This window comes from Eubalaena glacialis, chromosome 1 (genome assembly GCF_028564815.1).
Source record: "Eubalaena glacialis isolate mEubGla1 chromosome 1, mEubGla1.1.hap2.+ XY, whole genome shotgun sequence".
NCBI lineage: Eukaryota > Metazoa > Chordata > Mammalia > Artiodactyla > Balaenidae > Eubalaena > Eubalaena glacialis.
The window spans coordinates 222,167,841-222,182,995 of NC_083716.1; the positions used below are offsets into that span (position 1 = coordinate 222,167,841).

Genomic DNA, 15,155 nt, shown 5'->3' on the forward strand with positions numbered 1-15,155 from the left:
TGAAAGGGCTTTGCAAATACAGCAGCAACAAAGCCCTTTGCAGTTCACCTGGCACATTCACACCCACTCTGGGGTCAGACTGCCTCAGCCTCCTGAGCTATAAAATGGGAATGGTACTACTTCCTACCTCATAGGGTTGTCAGAGAATTGGGGATCATGGGTGGGGAGTGCTTAGCAGAGTGGCACACAATGGGTACTCAGAATACATAAGGTGTTATTATCTGCATATTGTTACCTGAGCCTCTTCAAAGCCCTAGACGGTAGACACAGCCAGGATGACCACTCCCACTTTATAGTTGAGGACACAGAGAAGTGAAGGACCTGCCTGCTTGTAATTACATCTGCTGGTAATGGCAGAGCTAGGGTAAGACCAGTCCCCTATTTCCAAGCTTTGCCTTCCAAAAGGGTCAGGCCTGAGAGAGGCCTGTAGAGTGCCAGGTGAAGGTACAGAGAGACAGCCAGCATTCATGGAGAAGTAGGGATGTCCTTAGGGGTCAGCCAGTGCCTTGTACTAAGGAGGAGGCCTGTGAAGGGATGGACAAGCCCGCTGCAGGGCTCCATTCCTGCTGGGGGCTTGGAGCATTATGGGGGTGGGAAGTGACTGGGGCTCATCACCCCAAGCCTTCCTCCACCATCTGACACCCTTGTCTCCTCAAGTGCTCGGCCCCCACCCCCCAGAGCTCCTCTCCTGTGCGCTTGTTTCCCGGACTGATGCATTCTCCTCTATAAATACCAGCTCTGGTATTTGGAGTTGGCAGCTGTTGCTGCCAGGGAGATGGCTGGGTTGACATGAGGCTCCTGACAAAACACAAACCCGTGGTGTGTGTGGGCGTGGGTGGTGTGAGGAGGGGTATGAATCAGAGAGGGGGTGGGGGAGGGCTCAAGGGGGGCAGAAGGCAGGCGAAGCTGGTGGTGCAGGGTTGAGAGTGTGCAGTTATGTTATAATTGTTATAATTGGAAACTGAGAGCCTACCAGACCCTTTCTGGAAATCACCCTGTTGTTTATAAACTTGAGGCCCTGCCCTCACCCGTAGGGGGGAGGAAAAGGGCCTTCACTAGTTCAGAGGGAAACTGAGGCTGGGAGCTGGAACCCAGGGGCTAGTGGACACACCTGAGCAGGCGGGCTCTGGCAGGGATGGCTGAGTGCCCCGGGCTGGTCCCCCCCATCCTCCCTGCCTGTCTAGAGACCCTCCCCCTCTAGGCCTGGCTAGTGGGCTCCTGGTCTTTGCCTGAGCCCTCCTAAATGTTCGTCACTTTCAGAGGCTCTTTAGAAAAAAAGGTGATTTGGAGCCTTTCTTGGAAATAGGCCTTGTCCCTTCAGGAAATGACCCAAAGTATCTGCTTGCAGCAAAAAGGAGCCCCTCAAACTACATGGAAGCCTCTCCCCTGCTCTCTCTCCTGCCCGCAGGCAGGCGGGCCTACCTGGGGGCTCCAGACATGCTTGAGCCCTGGTGAGGCGGTTGGCAGGCCCGCCCATCTTCTGCCCCCCCTAGGTCCACCAGCCTCTCCCACGCCCCTCAGGGGCCCCGCACCCGCCGGCTGAGGGGCGCAGGCTTCTTGCGGGGAAGCTGGCCTCCCTGCCCCCACGACAGAGGCCGCCCTTTCCTGGCAGGACAGCGGGATCCTGCAGCTGTCAGGGGAGGGGCGGCGGGGGCTGATGTCAGGACGCATACAAATAGTGCCGACGGCCTGGGGCCCTGTCTCCCCTCGCCGCAGCCACTCTCCGGCCGGCCGCCCGCCGCTTCCTCCTCCGCGCCGCGCCGCCCAGCCTCGCCCTCGCCGCCACCATGAGCCAGGCCTACTCGTCCAGCCAGCGCGTGTCCTCCTACCGCCGCACCTTCGGCGGGGCCCCGGGCTTCCCGCTCGGCTCCCCGCTGAGCTCGCCGGTGTTCCCGCGTGCGGGCTTCGGCACCAAGGGTTCCTCGAGCTCGGTGACATCCCGCGTGTACCAGGTGTCGCGCACGTCGGGCGGGGCCGGGGGCCTGGGGTCGCTGCGGGCCAGCCGGCTGGGGGCGACCCGCGCGCCCTCCTCCTACGGCGCGGGCGAGCTGCTAGACTTCTCGCTGGCCGACGCCGTGAACCAGGAGTTCCTGACCACGCGCACCAACGAGAAGGTGGAGCTTCAGGAGCTCAACGATCGCTTCGCCAACTACATAGAGAAGGTGCGCTTCCTGGAGCAGCAGAACGCGGCGCTCGCTGCCGAGGTGAACCGGCTCAAGGGCCGGGAGCCGACGCGGGTGGCCGAGATCTACGAGGAGGAGCTGCGCGAGCTGCGGCGCCAGGTGGAGGTGCTCACCAACCAGCGCGCCCGCGTCGACGTCGAGCGGGACAACCTGCTGGACGACCTGCAGCGGCTCAAGGCCAAGTGAGGACCCAGCGCTCCCAGAACCCCCCTCTCCATGGGCTGGGCGCGGGAGGCTAGGCCTGGGGCTGGGTCCAGCTGTCAGCACCCTGTCGTACCCAGGGAGAGGGTCGTCTACCTGTGTCCCCCCGGGAGGGGAGAGGGACGCCAGGTCTCTCCCCTGTGCCCGCAGTCTGCAAACGAGGAATTTTCTTGGGGACATCATGGGATGGAAACGGGAGACCTTGGGAGACCAGGTGCTTCTTAAAAAAGTATCTTAAGTTGCTGGGGGTTGGGCAGGCACATGGATGGAGAAAGGAGGCCCATGTGCAGTCAGAGGGAGAGGGGAGGTTGGTAGAAGACAAGGAAATCTGGGGCCAGCAGTAGCTCTCAGCTCATCTGTGATGAGGCCCTGCGGATGGGGATAGAGAGGGGATCTTGGCCCCTGGGCCCGGCGGAAGCTTTCCAGGGGGGACCGATAAGCTAGAGGAAAGCGGAGAGTGGGTGGGGGCCGCAGCCCTCAGAAAGCTTGGAGGACCAGATGGTGGGCTCCACCAGGCTCCCAGTATGTACAGGCAGCAAGTGTAGTGAGCCGAGTCACTGGCCCACTACCCAGGTCACAAATGTTAAATGAGCACCTGCGTGGGCCAGGCTGGGGCTGGGGCCTGGGAACGCAGAGGTGGATAAAATAGACATGGTTCTTGGACCTCCCTAGTGGCGCAGTGGTTGGGAGTCCGCCTGCCAGTGCAGGGGACAGGGGTTCGCGCCCTGGTCCGGGAAGATTCCACATGCCGCAGAGCAACTGGGCCTGTGCGCCACAACTACTGAGCCTGCGCTCTAAAGCCCACAAGCCACAACTACTGAAACCCGCAACAAGAGAAGCAGCCACCTCAATGAGAGGCCCGTGCACCACAACGAAGAGTAGCCCCCGCTCACCACAACTAGAGAAAGCCCATGTGCAGCAACGAAGACCCAATGCAGCTAAAATTAAATAAATAAATAAATATTAAAAACAAACAAACAAAAAAATAGACATGGTTCTTAATCCCAGGGAAGTCACAATCTGGTGGGGACATAGACTTCCAGGGTGTGGCTCCAGGGCAGAGATTGGGCCACTTCCTGTTCCCTCCCTGTGTGGGCGGGGCCTCCTGTCTCTATCCAGCAGCCAGGCCTCCTCTCTCTGTCCTGAGCCCACTCCCTGGGAAGCCCCCAGTCAGTCTTCTCCACTGCCAGTTTTATCCCCACCAACTGTCTGTCCTTCTGCCTGTCTCTGCCAGGATGCAAGAGGAAATTCAGCTGAAAGAAGAAGCGGAGAACAATTTGGCTGCCTTCCGAGCGGTGAGCCCTCTTTGGTCCCCCAGCAGCCTTACCCCTTCTGTCCCCTCTGTGTCGCCCTTGGTCTCCCTCTGCCCTGACCGGGTGATCAGTGACCCTCTCCCTCTCACTTGACCTTTACCAGGATGTGGATGCAGCCACTCTAGCTCGAATTGACCTGGAGCGCAGGATCGAATCTCTCAACGAGGAAATTGCGTTCCTTAAGAAAGTGCACGAAGAGGTATGCCCTTGTGAAAGCAGCTGGAAGGGGGGTGGTGGTGCTGGGCTCCGGGAATGGGGGTGTGAGGATACGTGCGGGGCCTGGTCGGGGACTGAAGCCCAGCTGTACCCTGCAGGAGATACGTGAGCTGCAAGCCCAGCTTCAGGAACAGCAGGTCCAGGTGGAGATGGACATGTCCAAGCCAGACCTCACGGCCGCCCTCAGGGACATCCGGGCTCAGTATGAGACCATCGCGGCTAAGAACATCTCGGAAGCTGAGGAGTGGTACAAGTCAAAGGTGGGACTCTGGCCCCTCTGGCCCCCTCAATCCCAGTTTGGAGGTACTTCCTATGGCTCGCTCCATCTTTGGGGAGGAGGGTGATCCTGGGGTCTCTATGCTCCCTTGCCCACCCCTACCTGTGTCCTGGTCATCTCAGGGCCCCTCTCTTTGCCCTTAGGTGTCTGACCTGACCCAGGCAGCCAACAAGAACAATGATGCGCTGCGCCAGGCCAAACAGGAGATGATGGAGTACCGCCACCAGATCCAGTCCTATACTTGCGAGATCGATGCCCTCAAGGGCACTGTGAGTCCCTGCCCACCTTGCCTGGTCTAGCCCTTCCTGTCTGCAGCTCACACTCTGTGACCTCGGGCCCATCACGGAGTCTCTGTCTGCTCAAATCTACCACAGGGATAAAAAAAGATAGGTGGATTCCCAATGGGGCTCTCAGGAATCATGGGACTCCGGCGTGGAGGCGAGGAGGCCGAACAGTCATGCTCCCTTGTATCAGTTCTGTTCTCTGAGTTTCCACATGAGACTTCATTTGAGTTCAGAGTTCCCTGGCTCAGAAGAGTTTGACAAGCCCTAGACTTGGCCATCTGGGGTTGCCTCCCAGCCCCAAGGCTGTGCCTCTCTCCATCCTGGGCCCCGAGTGTCTCCCCCACCACCACCACCGCAGCCTGTCCTTGACCCGGGCGCCCCTCCCCTGCAGAACGACTCGCTGATGAGGCAGATGCGGGAGCTGGAGGACCGCTTTGCTAGTGAGGCCAGCGGCTACCAGGACAACATCACACGCCTGGAGGAGGAGATCCGACACCTCAAGGATGAGATGGCCCGCCACCTGCGCGAGTACCAGGACCTGCTCAATGTCAAGATGGCCTTGGACGTGGAGATTGCCACCTACCGCAAGCTGCTGGAGGGCGAGGAGAGCCGGTGAGGGGCAAGGCAGGGGCTGGCCGTGGGCTCCTGGGGGGTGCTGGGGGCCCATTCCTGCCCTGAAGCAGGGCTCAGGATCACCTTCACAAGATCTGGAAACAATATTATACGAGTCCACCACTCTGCTAATTGCAGAGAATTAACCAAGGCCACCTGGGTAAAAAGTGATTTAATTAATAGCTTTTATAAAAAGAGAAGTATAAGTATTCCCACATCCATCTTCAGAATTAAGAACCAGCAGCATAAAACCATATTCAGCAACCAGTAATAAAACATTACTGCCAGTCAAGAGAAAGATGGAAGCAGAGCGGGGAATGATGAGGAAGGAAAGGGAGGGGGCAGATAGAGACAAACAGAGACAGAGGGGCTTGGACACGATAGGCTAAGAGAGAAGGTGCAGAGACTCGTGCTCAGAGGGTGCACACACACGCACATGCACATGTATACACACACATATGCTCATAGGAAAAGACACAATGATACGCTCAGAGCAAATCACCTCTAGACACAGAAAACAACATACAACCAGAAAGGGACACGAGGGAACCTTCTTGATTGATGGAAATGTTCTATATCTTGATTTCAACTGGTGGTTACATGGTTGTAGACACTGATCAAAACTCACTGGATTGCACACTAAAAATCTATGCATTTCACTATGTAGACTTTTTAATATACATTTATTTTATTTATTTATTTAATTTATTTTTGGCTGCGTTAGTTCTTCATCGCTGCACGCGGGCTTTCTCTAGTTGCGGCGAGCGGGGGTTACTCTTCGTTGTGGTGCGCGGGCTTCTCATTGCGGTGGCTTCTCTTGTTGTGGAACACAGGCTGTAGGCGCATGGGCTTCAGTAGTTGTGGCACATAGGCTCAGTAGTTGTGGCACGCAGGCTCAGTAGTTGTGGCACACGGGCTTAGTTGCTCCATGGCATGTGGGATCTTCCCAGACCAGGGCTCGAACCCGTGTCCCTTGCATTGGCAGGCGGATTCTTAACCACTGCGCCACCAGGGAAGCCCCTTCACTATGTAAACTTATCATCAATTAATAACAGGTCAATTACTCAACAAAATGATGCCCATTGATACTCACAAAAATGATAAAATCTGAAGTTTAAAAAAATCGGCAGACATATTTAGATACAGATTTATACAAAGAAAGATTTCAGATGTTGTAGAATAACATCTGCATATAATGACCCCTTAAGTGGCATTGCATTTTCCCAGCACTAGGCATAAATGGGGGTGGCAGCTCCTGGAACTTGCCCTCAAGTGAATGGGCCAGAGGTTCCCAGCCTGACTGGAGGGTGGGCACACACAGTGGATGTCACCCACAGCTGCCGTTGATACACCCTGCAGTGCCAAGGGCAAGAAGGAAATCCTGGTGCAATGGAGGGTGCAGTGGTGTCGGGGGTTCTGGTGTCACACCAGCAGGTCAGAGATGGAATGGGTGATCCTTCCAGAAGGGACAGTTCCTGGGACAGCTGGAGTTGGCCTTTGGCCCCATGCCCCGAGCAGTGTTGGAAGTCAGTGGGACTGGGACAGCTGAGGATGGTGTTTACAGAGGACCAGGGCAAGCTTTGAGGGGTGATCACAGAGAGAGATGGAGGGTCCTAACCCTTTGGGGGCTTGGTCTCTCCCCTTTCAGGATCAACCTCCCTATCCAGACCTTCTCTACCCTCAACTTCCGAGGTGAGTGCATGTTGGCAAGTGGAGGCTGGGGTGGCAGGGGATAGGAGTCCAGCGTGGGCACTGCCCAAGGCCAGCCAGGAGGGGAGGATAGAACCGTAGGGACAGGGCTGGGGTCTGGGGAAGAGAAAGGGGGCTGCTACAGGAGGACGGGGGAGTTTAGATAGAGGCGCCTTCTAAGAGAGGGAGCTTTTAATTTTATTTTATTTCATGGTATTGTATTGCATGACCATGTCCCCTGCACCTTCTGGGAGTATTGAATGGCCAGTAGTTTCTGTTTCCTAATATGCCCAAACTCCAAGGTACCAGGGGTGTCCTTGGAGACCAGGCAGCAGGAGCATCTAGAACCATATATCCTGGGCTACAAGGCACCCACCACTCATTGTCTGTTTGGCAAGTTGCCAAGCACTCCCCCCCGCCCCCCCCAGCTGCTTGTTGAACACCTCCAGTTTGCTGGAGCAAGATGTTGGGTGCATGTTTTAAAAAATGAAGCCAAACCTTAGCAAAGCCAAACAATCAAAAGAACGAACTCCTAGGGCATTCTGCCATTCTGATGTTAGTAATATGCAGATAGAGTGGTTTCCAAACCCCGGAGAGCAGAAAAACATGCTATAATGATACATTAGGAAAGCAAGCTGGAGTCCTTGGCAGCTTCGCCTTTCCTAGATCAAACCTTTTATATATTCGATGTTCATTTTCATCAGGAAAAAATATACGCCGTGCTCCACCGAGTTACAATGTTCATCACAGGCTGGTTGCCTGCTAAGGAGATTCACCAACACCAAACTCATAATACCAAGGACCTAAATTTGACCCTTCCTATAAAACTCAGAACGTCTCTTTTCAGTTAGTAGTTTATCCAGACACCAAGTGTGAGCCTTGCATTTAAAATCGCTTAATGGTTTTACAAGCCAATAGTTCTGGGCCATTATAGGGAAAGTACCATTGTTACCATTTAACTGTGGGGAAACTGAGGCACAGAGGGACAAGTGACTGGCCAAGGGCACAATGAATCAGTGACTGACTCCTCTCCATCTCTCTTTCATTAAGACATCAAACTGCTCATCTGGAGTCTTAAGGGGGCTGGGTACCATGAGGTCCTCCAAAAGAGTATCTTGGTTCTGGGCTTTGGGGTCCTGTCAGGGTACAAATTCATGCAGGGCTCTCCTGCAGCCAGGGGTGTAGAGGGAGCGAGGAGGTGTGTGTGGGGGTGGTGGTGGGAATGCTGGGTGGCCTGGGCCTCGGGGATCCCCTGCCGTCCTGAACCCGCCGGCACCTGGAGCACATCTGTTGGCTCCTGATCTTATCCCAGCCCTGGGACAGGTCCCTGTATCTGCAGAGCCACCTGTTGGGTGCTGGGCTTAAGGACAGGTGAGGACATTTTGCTGAAAAAGTAACAGGCCCGTCTTGAGGGGGTGGGCGTCTTCCGGGCTCTGCCCGGTGGGACCAGGGAAGGACTCCCAGCCACAGGAAGAGCCCAGGTGTGGCCTTGGTCAGTCTGAGTATGTGGATGGATCTGTTATAGAAACAAGCCCCGAGCAAAGGGGTTCTGAGGTCCATACCAAGAAGACAGTGATGATCAAGACCATCGAGACCCGGGACGGGGAGGTGAGTGGCCTGCCTGGTCCCCTTACCCTTGACGGGGACCTCTGGGGTGTGTCCGGGGGGCTGTCAGCCAGGTGCTTTCCACCAGCTGTGCTGGTTCAGGCTCCTGCCTGGGGGCAGAGGGGATCCTGCTGTGCTGGGGTGGAGGTGGCCCGGGGCCATGGCTCCATTCTCTGGCCAGCACTGTGTTAGACTGGGTTTCTCTTCCTCTCCAGGTCGTCAGTGAGGCCACACAGCAGCAACACGAGGTGCTCTAAAGCCAGAGACCCCTCTGCCATCAGAGACCATCCTCACCCCTGTCCTCACTGCCTCCTAAAGCCAGCCTCCTTCTATCCCAGGACACCGCACCCAGCCACAGTGCTCCCCTCACAGCCTCTGACCCCTGCTCACCGACCACCCCTCATGGTCCCCACAGGGGACGTGGCTGAACCCTCTCAGGCACAGGGAGCCCCCTGCTGTGTGAGGTGTGGATGTTGGAAGTGAGTGAGCCTGGCCCTTGGCTGCCCTTGTAGTGTGCTGGGCAGAGCCGGGATGGAGCCAAGGCACAGCAGTGGCCCTGCCCCTCCCACATCCATGACCTCAGGCTCTAGCCTCTGGCTTTGGAGAGGGCTCCAGAGCAGGCTGTAGGGACCCCGCAGGGTCAGGCTCAAGCCCCATGGACCTCCCCCACCCCCCCTCCCCAGCCTGAGTCAGAAAGGGCAGCATCCTCAGCAAGCCAGGCAGGTAACTAGGGACACAGCCCTCTGTGGAGACTGTGGGGCTTGAAACTGACCCCACGGTCCATTACTTTCCCAGGGTGGGCTTAGAAAGCAGGGGCTGCAAGAGGGAACCCCCGAAGGTGCCAGATGTGGGAGCAGGAGATTCAGAAGGAGAGAGGGTGGGCGAGATGCTAGAGAGAAGAGAGGAGAGAGGCAGAGAGCGGTCTCAGGCAGGTGGCCGGGGTGCCCACTTCCCTGTGCCTGCCCCTCCCTTGCTGCAGAGGCTCTGGACAGAAACAATAAAAAGATAAGCACAAGCCTAGCATGGCCCCTGCTGTCTTGACTGCCTGTCTCTGGTGAACCCCAGGGCCCTGTCGCACCACCTCTTGAGATGGACTGTGTGCTGCCTTCCTGCCCAGCTAGACTGTCCCCCAGGGCCTGTCACCCCTTCTGTCCCCAGAGCCTCCCAGCCTTGCTGTATGTGTGTAGCATATGGGGGAGGGGGCTGGGCAGGGGTCTTTGGTTGGGGAATCACAGATACCTCTCGTTAGGCCCCAGTTCCAGGACTGACCCCACAGACTGGCTCTGAAGTAGGGCTCCCTCGGTCCCTTCCCTAAAGAAGCTTACACTTTCTTCCCACTAAACCTGCATCTTTTAAGCTCAAAGCCAGATTCAGGAAAAATAACAATGTTAAGAAAAATAGAAAGCCCTATCTTGTTCTTGGAGAAGAAAACTCAATACTCTAAAGATGTGATGTCAAGTCATCCTATGTTAATTTATAATTTCAATGCAATACAATCTCAATTAAAATACCAAAGGGAAATTTAGGGAGAATTTGGGAAGATGGGAGGGGAAGGTAGGACATATTAAAAAAAAAAGGAAATCATGGAATGAAACATTAACACAGGTACGTTAAAGGTTTCTGTGGGGAAACCTTAATTACTCAATATAGGGCGTGGGGGCATTTGGGTAGCCATGGGCAAGAGCAGGAGTGAAAGCTGGCTGTCTTTACACTCCTTCCAAAAAATAAATTCCAGGTGGATCAGAGATTTAGGAAGCTTGATGGATCCACATAGGTCTCAGCCTTCCAGCCACTCCTCAGATTTAAGGGATTACACTTCAGAGGTGGGGAGAGGGTAGAGATCACAAACATGATAAATTCGGACAGTCTGTAGGTGAAATAACTCTAATGGGGTTTTACTCTTAAAGTCCCTAGTGTGCCATTCCTAACTGGCTTTTTCCAGAAGCTTCCAAAGCCTTTCTGGTGTCACTTTCTCCCCCTCCTTGGATGTGGCCTTGGCTCACGAGTTGCCAGGCTCCCCCTCTAGCTTGTGTGGTCCCTCCCTCCAGGAAGGACCCCTTCTTCGACGTATGCTATCCTTCACCTTGCCCTGGGAGCATCTGGGGCTACACCCCATGTCCACACCCTCTGCCACTGGTGACTAATGTCCCTTTCTTTCCCCCAAATTCTCCAACGGAGTGAACCCTGCAGGCCCCAGAATGCCCCCAATCAACTGGTGGTGGAACCCCAAATGAAATTAGAAGTAGCATTTTCTGTGTCTTCACATTGGGATCAAGGAGGAGGGATGGGTGAGGGGCTTCTTAACCGCGAGCTTGTTGGGGGCGCTGGAATCAGAGCTAGTCTCTCTGTGAGAGAAACACCTGGGTGAGGTGGGCCTGAGTGGATAAGTGGTGGTGTGTGTGTATCTGTGAGTAATCTCCGGAGCCTCTCGCCTCTTTCTTCTTTCCCCTGAATGAGTTCCATGCGCTCACCTACCCCACAAAGGATAAAGGGACACAGAGGTCAGAGAAGGTCTTAGAGTCATCCCTACCTTCCCATAAAAGGCTTAGGTGCAGGGACTTCGCTGGTGGCGCAGTGGATAAGAATCTGCCTGCCAATGCAGAGGACACCGGTTCGATCCCTGGTCCGGAAAGATCCCACATGCCGCAGAGCAACTAAGCCCGTGAGCCACAACTACTGAAGCCCGTGTGCCTAGAGCCTGTGCTCTGCAACAAGAGAAGCCACCGCAAGGAGAAGCCCACGCACCACAAAGAAGAGTAGCCCCGGCTCGCCACATCTAGAGAAAGCCTGCGCGCAGCAACGAAGACCGAACACAGCCAAAAATAAATAAAATTAAATCTTTAAAAAAAAAAAAAAAGCTTATGTGCAGACTGGTCACTAAGAAGGAGGGAGTGTAGGACTTTTAGACTCTCAGATCCAGACCTCAGAGTCCCCCAAGCAATGACCTCCACAATGTGGAAATCCCCTCCCCGGCCTTGTCTCACACCTTGATGAGCAGTCCTCAGGCTCTGCTTGAATGTCTCTGGGTCCGAGAACACAGTGCCTCCTCGGTAGCCCCTTCTAGCTGGGACAGCTCTGAAGGTCAGAAAGTCCTTCCTTCTCAGCACACATCTGCCCCTGTGACGGCTATCCACCTGTCCTCGGAGAAGAGGGGAGGCCCAGGGGAAAGCATTCTCTGAGCAGAGCCTTCCTGGGACTGGAGATTCTGGAGATTCTAAGCCCTCTGCTTTGTCTTTCTCCTTAGGAGCTGAGCAGTGACCCAGGAATCTAGGGCAGAGGAAATGGATGTGGGGCTCCCAGAGAACGGACAAAAATAAACCAAAAAAGATCTGGGTCTCATGTGGTCGTACACATACACCCAGACCTTCAGTGTGCCCTCACCCCGCGCCCACACATACACCCCATCACCTCCATGGCAAATCCTCTCCCTGCTCCTTGGGACACTGGCATCTTCTCCTTCAAGACTCTGCAACCACCAGGTGTTAATTCACCCTTGGCATTGCTGGGTTTTACCTCCTTCAGCCATGAGTCATGGGGGAAGGGGAAGGGAGTTAGAAGGTCAAAGTAGTGGTGCTCTAGTGGGAGCATATGAGCGGGGGTTGAGACCTCGGTCCTGTCTTCTGCTCCTCTGTACCCTACCCACAGCACCTCTGGACCTTCTGCCCTCCTGAGCCTAACCAGAAGACAGTGGGGTGTGTGACTAAGCCATAAATTGTGCAGTTGGAAGTATTTTATTTTTACTTTTGAATACAAACAACAAAAGGTTTAATGCTGCATGATGTTTGTTTAATTGTAGAGTACAACCGTATAAATAGAAGGTAACAGATGAGGTCTTAATATGTGTTTGATTCAGTATTTTTTGAGCATATAGACTGTTTTCTAAAGTACTGTGGAGGAAAGTTAAGCTAAATAAAATACACCCTGCCCTCTAGCAGCTCAGAGTCAAATACTAATACAGTTCTTATGGAATAGAACCCAGTTGTTACTTGTGTTGTTAAAAAAATGTGAAAATCCATGAGAAAAGCAAATAAAAATGCAATACCAGCATGATTATTTTTAAATCTGTAATCAGAATATTGCAAACTCTTCTTAGAAAATCTAGGAAATACAAAATTTATTAAAAGAAAACCAAAATCACTCTACTCAGAGATGAAAAAAAAAAAAAGACTCTAAATACTGAGAAATGAGAGGGTTCAGAGAGGGCTAACCAGCTTCGCACTGGACCGGTGGGACCAGTTCCAGACCAACTCAGGCCCCACTTGAGGAGGTGGAGTGGGAAGAATTGTGGAGGCAAATAGGTCCCTAAGCCAAGAACTGAGGTCTCAGTGGGTACTTTCCTACCCTGTCTGTCCACTCTGGCTACCCTGCCACCCCTCTCCCTGGAGACAAATCATTCCACCCATTCACCGCCTCCCTCATTCCTCCTCTGACCACAAGCCTGACCAGGACACATATGCAAATATATCATAGACCTTTAATTCGACACCTAAAATGTCAGCTACCCAAGGGCAAGGTTTTCATTCATTTTATTCACTACTACATTCCTGGTGCCCAGAAAAGGGCTTGGTCCACAGAAGGTGCCCATCAAATATTTAAATACTTGTTGAGTGAATACCCACTGGGTCCTTTTATTTACTTTTCTCTAAATTAAATATTTATCAGAAAGGCTGATGGTCCCCACTTCATTCACTGATTCAACAAACAGTGAGCTTTTACCATGTGCCAAGCACATGGTGCATCATTATGACTTGGAGGAAACTCCCCATGGCCCAGAGAGGTGGAGTGAGCTGTCAAGGTCACACAGCGTATCAGTGGCAGAGGAGTACCGGGGCCCCTGCTCCTTGGCCTCCAGAGCGCAGATTTCTTTCCATGACACCACAGGCTTGTGACTGCAAGGCAGGGCAGACTGGCAGTACACACCAGCCCGGTGCCAGGCCGCAGGGCACTGTGGGGCCATTCTGAGGGACAGATGAGCGCCTTGCAGCCAGCTGCTCTGGGTGAGGGCCCTGGTTAGGGCCTGAGGGCTTCCAGTGTCACAGCTAGTGCAGGCTCCTCCAGGAGAGGGCGTCCGCGACTTGCAGGGGCCTGTACCCTCCCTACCCAGGCCCACACACTCCTGCCCACACCTCAGTGAATGCCCCCATTATGGACATTCAAACAGAAGATGCACAAGCCATGTTCCAGGCTCTGTGCCAGGCCCTTTTAAATAGTTAATATTCATTTTAATATTTAATATACTAATTTAAAGCCATCACAACAACCTACGTCAGATCATGTAATTCCTTGGCTCACAAAATCCTCTGAGATGACTTCTGTTTTCACTAGGAATAAAAAAGCCACGGCCAGGCTTCCCTGGTGGCACAGTGGTTAAGACTCCACCTGCCAATGCAGGGGACATGGGTTCGAGCCCTACTCCGGGAAGATCCCACATGCTGCAGAGCAACTAAGCCCGTGAGCCACAACTACTGAAGCCCGTGTGCCACGAGAAGCCACCTTAATGAGAGGCCTGCGCACCGCAAGGAAGAGTAGCCCCTGCTCGTTGCAACTAAAAAGAAAGCCCGCGTGCAGCAACGAAGACACAATGCAGCCATAGATAAATAAATAAATAAATAAATAAATAAATAAATTTATTAAAAAAAAAAAAAAAAGCCATGGCCTACAAGATTCTAGGTTACCTGGCCCCTGCTGCTTGTCCAACCTCTTGTCCCTCCAGTCTCCCCACCTCACTCCCTCCAGCCCCGCTGGCCTCCTGGCTCTTCTGGAGCCCACAGGGCATATCCCACCTCTGTCTGAAGCAGTCCTGCCCAGACTTCTACCCCGTTTGCCTCCCTACCCCTTCAAGATTGGCTCAACTGCTCCTAGCGAGGCCAATTCCCACCGTCACCCTGTTTGAAAGTGCAAGCCCCCCACTACACTCCCATCTCCCTTATCCTGCTCCATTTTCCCACAATACTCATCTTCTTCTAATGATCTCTATCATTTCTTTATTTCTTTATAGTTGTCTCCTTCCTCGAATATAAGCAACATGGGGGCAGGAACCCTTGTCTGTTTTGTTTGCTGCTATTTCCCTAGTGGCTAGCACAGCGCCAGGCACACAGTAGGAACTCAAAAATGTTTGTTGAATGAATGAGTAAACCCTGAGTTGGGCTACCCCCAATTTATAGATGAGGAAGCTGAGGCTTAGAGATGTTAGGTGACTTGATCAAGACCATACAGTTCATTTATTCAACCAACCAGCCAACCAGCCAACATTTATTTGCAGACCACCTACCGTTTTCCATGCAAATTGTTGAGGCACAGTGGTAGGAAGTTTTGGATTATTGGTTTTTAAAAACAGTCTTGAATCCTTTGGTATTTATTTATTTATTTATTTATTTATTTATTTTGGCTGTGTTGGGTCTTTGTTTCTGTGCGAGGGCTTTCTCTAGTTGCGGCAAGTGGGGGCCACTCTTCATCGCGGTGCGCGGGCCTCTCACTATCGCGGCCTCTCTTGTTGCGGAGCACAGGCTCCAGACGCGCAGGCTCAGTAATTGTGGCTCCCGGGCCTAGCTGCTCCGTGGCATGTGGGATCTTCCCAGACCAGGGCTCGAACCCGTGTCCCCTGCATTGGCAGGCAGATTCTCAACCACTGCGCCACCAGGGAAGCCCCAAATCCTTTGGTCTTGGTGTTCCATCTGCTTACAATGTCTTCCCCCACATTTTTACTTTTTAGAATTCAATTTACATTTAAGAATTCAATTCAGCGTCAGTGGTTGCCTGGGTTGGGGAGGGGGCG

General features: G+C 53.6%; 1 protein-coding gene across 1 annotated transcript; it reads left to right on the plus strand.

The window, feature by feature from the left end:
- Positions 1 to 1,666: 1,666 nt before the first annotated feature.
- Positions 1,667 to 9,400, plus strand: DES (desmin). Its single transcript, XM_061187697.1, has 9 exons — positions 1,667 to 2,365; positions 3,619 to 3,679; positions 3,801 to 3,896; positions 4,012 to 4,173; positions 4,334 to 4,459; positions 4,866 to 5,086; positions 6,735 to 6,778; positions 8,301 to 8,383; positions 8,596 to 9,400. Exons 1-9 carry the CDS (start codon positions 1,788 to 1,790, stop codon positions 8,635 to 8,637), a joined length of 1,413 nt encoding a protein of 470 aa, XP_061043680.1. The 5' UTR covers positions 1,667 to 1,787; the 3' UTR covers positions 8,638 to 9,400.
- The last annotated feature ends 5,755 nt before the right edge of the window (positions 9,401 to 15,155 follow it).